Source organism: Neophocaena asiaeorientalis, unplaced genomic scaffold, assembly GCF_003031525.2.
Source record: "Neophocaena asiaeorientalis asiaeorientalis breed wild unplaced genomic scaffold, Neophocaena_asiaeorientalis_V1.1 scaffold474, whole genome shotgun sequence".
Lineage (NCBI taxonomy): Eukaryota > Metazoa > Chordata > Mammalia > Artiodactyla > Phocoenidae > Neophocaena > Neophocaena asiaeorientalis.
The window spans coordinates 683,854-687,170 of NW_020175391.1; the positions used below are offsets into that span (position 1 = coordinate 683,854).

The window sequence follows — 3,317 nt, forward strand, 5'->3', positions numbered from 1 at the left end:
AATGCCTGTGGCAGTTTGGGAAGCCCTGAAGGCACTGGAGAACTCCTCACACCTCCCAGAAGAGGATCACAGTGAGAACCAGATTCTGTTGTCTTGGCCTTGTGGGGCAAATCCCCCAAACAGCTGCTGATTGGTGAGGCAGCAGTGTTTTGCCAAGGCCTGACTCTCCACTGGGTGACAGGGATTGGGTCAGACAGGCCCACTTCCTCAGAAAGTGAGTGTGTATACGCCTGTTTCCACTGCCTGTTGTTTCTTGGCCCCATGTGAGGGCAGGGGGCTGTCAGCTGAGTAGAGAACACTTCCATGGTTGAGGCCCAGAGCCCGGCTGTGTAGCAGCCCTGGAAGAGGGATCAATGATGCAGACAAGGCCCTGCCCTTAAGGGGCTCACCTTTGACAGGAAACCAGGAAAGACCAACCAAGGAGGGCCTCCCCTGTTCCACCAGCAAGAGACCAGTGCTCCTCCCTCTCTGCTTTCTTTCGTCATTATCCTTCCACACCCTGCAAGTGTTGAGTTTGGTGAGTGAGCAATCCACTGCTGTGGTAGGAGGACAGATGTGGGTAGAAAAATGAGGGGGTGAAGGCAGGATATAGACATTCCTGCTAAGCTAGGAACCCCTCACCTGCCTTAGCCATGACAGATGCCTAGGCTGACCCCAAATTTCAGAGCCACAGGGAGATCTTAGATATCTGCTTTTAAATCTGATGTAGTATCCGTTCAGGGAGTATGATCCTGGGGAGGAAGAGCCCTAACACGGAAATCTATGTGCTCAGGGGTCTGCTGAGCCACTAATGGCTCAGACATGCTGGAAAGTCAATCACCATCTGAGAACTTCAGGCTGCCTCTTTGAAAACAAACTTCAGTGGATGAGATGCTGGGTGTAAATGTGCCATCCCTGCACAGCCCTGAGTCACTGCTGCTTCTGCTTATATCTCACAGAGTACATATCCTGAGGATCCCATCTTGCAGTGTTGGTCTGAGCAGGGAATGAAACCCTGGGTCTGTATTAGTTTTCTAGGGCAGCCATAACAAAATACCACAGACTGGGAGGCTTTGTTAAACAACTAATTTTATTTTCTCACCGTTCAAGAGGTTAGAAGTCCAAGATCAAGATGTCGGCAGGTTGGATTTCTTCTGAGACCCGTCTCTTTGGCTTGCAGATGGCTGCCTTCTCATTGTGTCCTCACATGGATATCCTTCTGTGTTGTCTGTGTCCTGATTGCCTCTTCTTATAAGGACACGACTCATTTAGGGTCTATCTTAATGACCCCATTTTAAACTTAATTGCCTATTTAGAGGTCCTATCCCCAAATACAGTTACATTCTGAGGTACAAGGAATTAGGGTTTCAACATGAATTGTTGGGGGGCACAATTCAGCCCATAACAGGGCCTATTCTGAAAATCTCTGTGAGCCTGGGGCTGCAAACTGGGGACCCACTGTCAGGAGAAGCTGCAGTCCACATTGCTTTTTTTCCCCACACTCCTTGCAAAGGGCAAAAAAGTTTACAAAAGTATGTCTACTTCAGTTTCTATTCCCCTCTGAATTCTCACCCATCTCTGGTAATGCTTTTATCTATCAACTGTGCTGAGACAACAAAAACACAAATGCTGGCCTCTTCCAGGTGCAAACAAGCGATGATCAAGGTTAAAAAGAGATATCATCTGAGACCCACATAAGTAGCTCCTGTGTCTTGTGTAGTGTGGGCTCTACAAGATACTGTCCCACTCCCTCAGTTGAACAGGTTCATTCCTAAAAGACAGTAAGAGACCTTGGACTTCTGCTCTCATCTGGTGCAGGAATTGCCCCTCTGAGACCACGTAAAATCTCTGCCCTTACAGATCCTGGGACCAGCAAATGGGTGCAAGGGAGAGGAGCAGGGTCTGTTCTGCCTTCCATTGGTTCACTGCCTCCCACAGGTTGAACCCTGAGCTCCTTGACCTGGATAACTTCTCATATAACCACACAGAGCTCACGCCTATGCCTCTCGGGATGTCTTCCAGGAAGAATCAGTCTCCTGCTGTGGAGCCGAGAACAATACCGACAAGACCGAGTTCCCGGGGAGTGGCCTAGGTTATGGCGGCCCTTGAGCGGCCGTCTGTCCCTTTCCCCACAGCTGCTCCTTTGGGCTCAGGCCGGTCAAACCCACCCGACTGCCTGAACTGAATGCCAAGCCGCAGACACCAGATCCTATTTCGTCCTCTGGTCTATTCCTGCACACAGCTACCGGTACTTGTCTGAGTGGGGTTGGCATTTGAAAGAAAAGGAGCAAGGCTGAGGAAAGTGAGAATGTCAAGGGCTTAAAATAACAGGAGAAATCTTTGAGGCCCGCGCGGGAGTTTTGAGAGAGGGTGGAGTAAGGGGATGAATGGCCTCCGCTAAATTCGCTGAGGAGTGATGCCCGGGCATTACCGACAACCAACACACAGGCAGGTTGCAACAATCCCTCACTTTTCCCGGCAGAAACGGGGCGGGACCGACCGAGATAGCGATTTCCCGCCGGAGCCGGAGAGCCACGCGGGGCGAGGCCCTTTCCGGCAGGGGTGAGGAGGTCAGACCTGCGCGCGGCTCTCTGCTGCCTGAAGGCCAGCCCCCGCGCGCTCAAGCCCGCGAATCCTTGAGCGTCCTCTAGTGAAAGGCCATGGGCATCATGAACTCGTTCGTCAACGACATCTTCGAGCGCATCGCGGGCGAAGCGTCGCGCCTGGCGCATTACAACAAGCGCTCGACCATCACCTCCCGGGAGATCCAGACGGCCGTGCGCCTGCTGCTGCCCGGCGAGCTGGCCAAGCACGCCGTGTCCGAGGGCACCAAGGCGGTCACCAAGTACACCAGCTCCAAGTGAGTTCCTGCCGGGATGCGGCGCGCGCACGAGTCGCCGGGCCGCTTGACTTTACAAAGGCTCTTTTCAGAGCCACCCACCTTCTCAGTGGAAGAAGCTGTTATCCAATTTATTTTCGTTTTCCGTTATGGTTCTTTTCTGTACCACTTACTCCTTTCGTAGTGTAAGCTTGCTATTTTCCTTAGGATGAAGGGAAAAACCCAAGGTAGGACCCGATTTTGTCTATCGATCAAGAACTAGCTAGAGTAATTGTTCATTCTCATGCAAGTAACGCCTTTTCCAGTGAAACGGTTAGCGATGGGTGATGATCAGTGTAAATCTATTCAGGATGGGGTAAAAAGTTAAACAGTGGTTGCTCTGCAGCAATTAGATTGTAAATTCATTTTTCTTGAGCTCTGAAAACCAAATGTAACACCGTTAAAAAAAAAAAACGCAATACTTTGAGACCACGCCCCAGCACGTATAGAAAATCTATAC

General features: G+C 50.9%; 1 protein-coding gene across 1 annotated transcript; it reads left to right on the plus strand.

The window, feature by feature from the left end:
• The first annotated feature begins 2,639 nt into the window (after window positions 1-2,639).
• On the plus strand, window positions 2,640-2,912 carry LOC112413776 (histone H2B 1/2). The gene has a single exon (XM_024765837.1). The coding sequence runs from the start codon at window positions 2,640-2,642 to the stop codon at window positions 2,841-2,843; it is 204 nt and encodes a 67-aa protein (XP_024621605.1). The 3' UTR covers window positions 2,844-2,912.
• The last annotated feature ends 405 nt before the right edge of the window (window positions 2,913-3,317 follow it).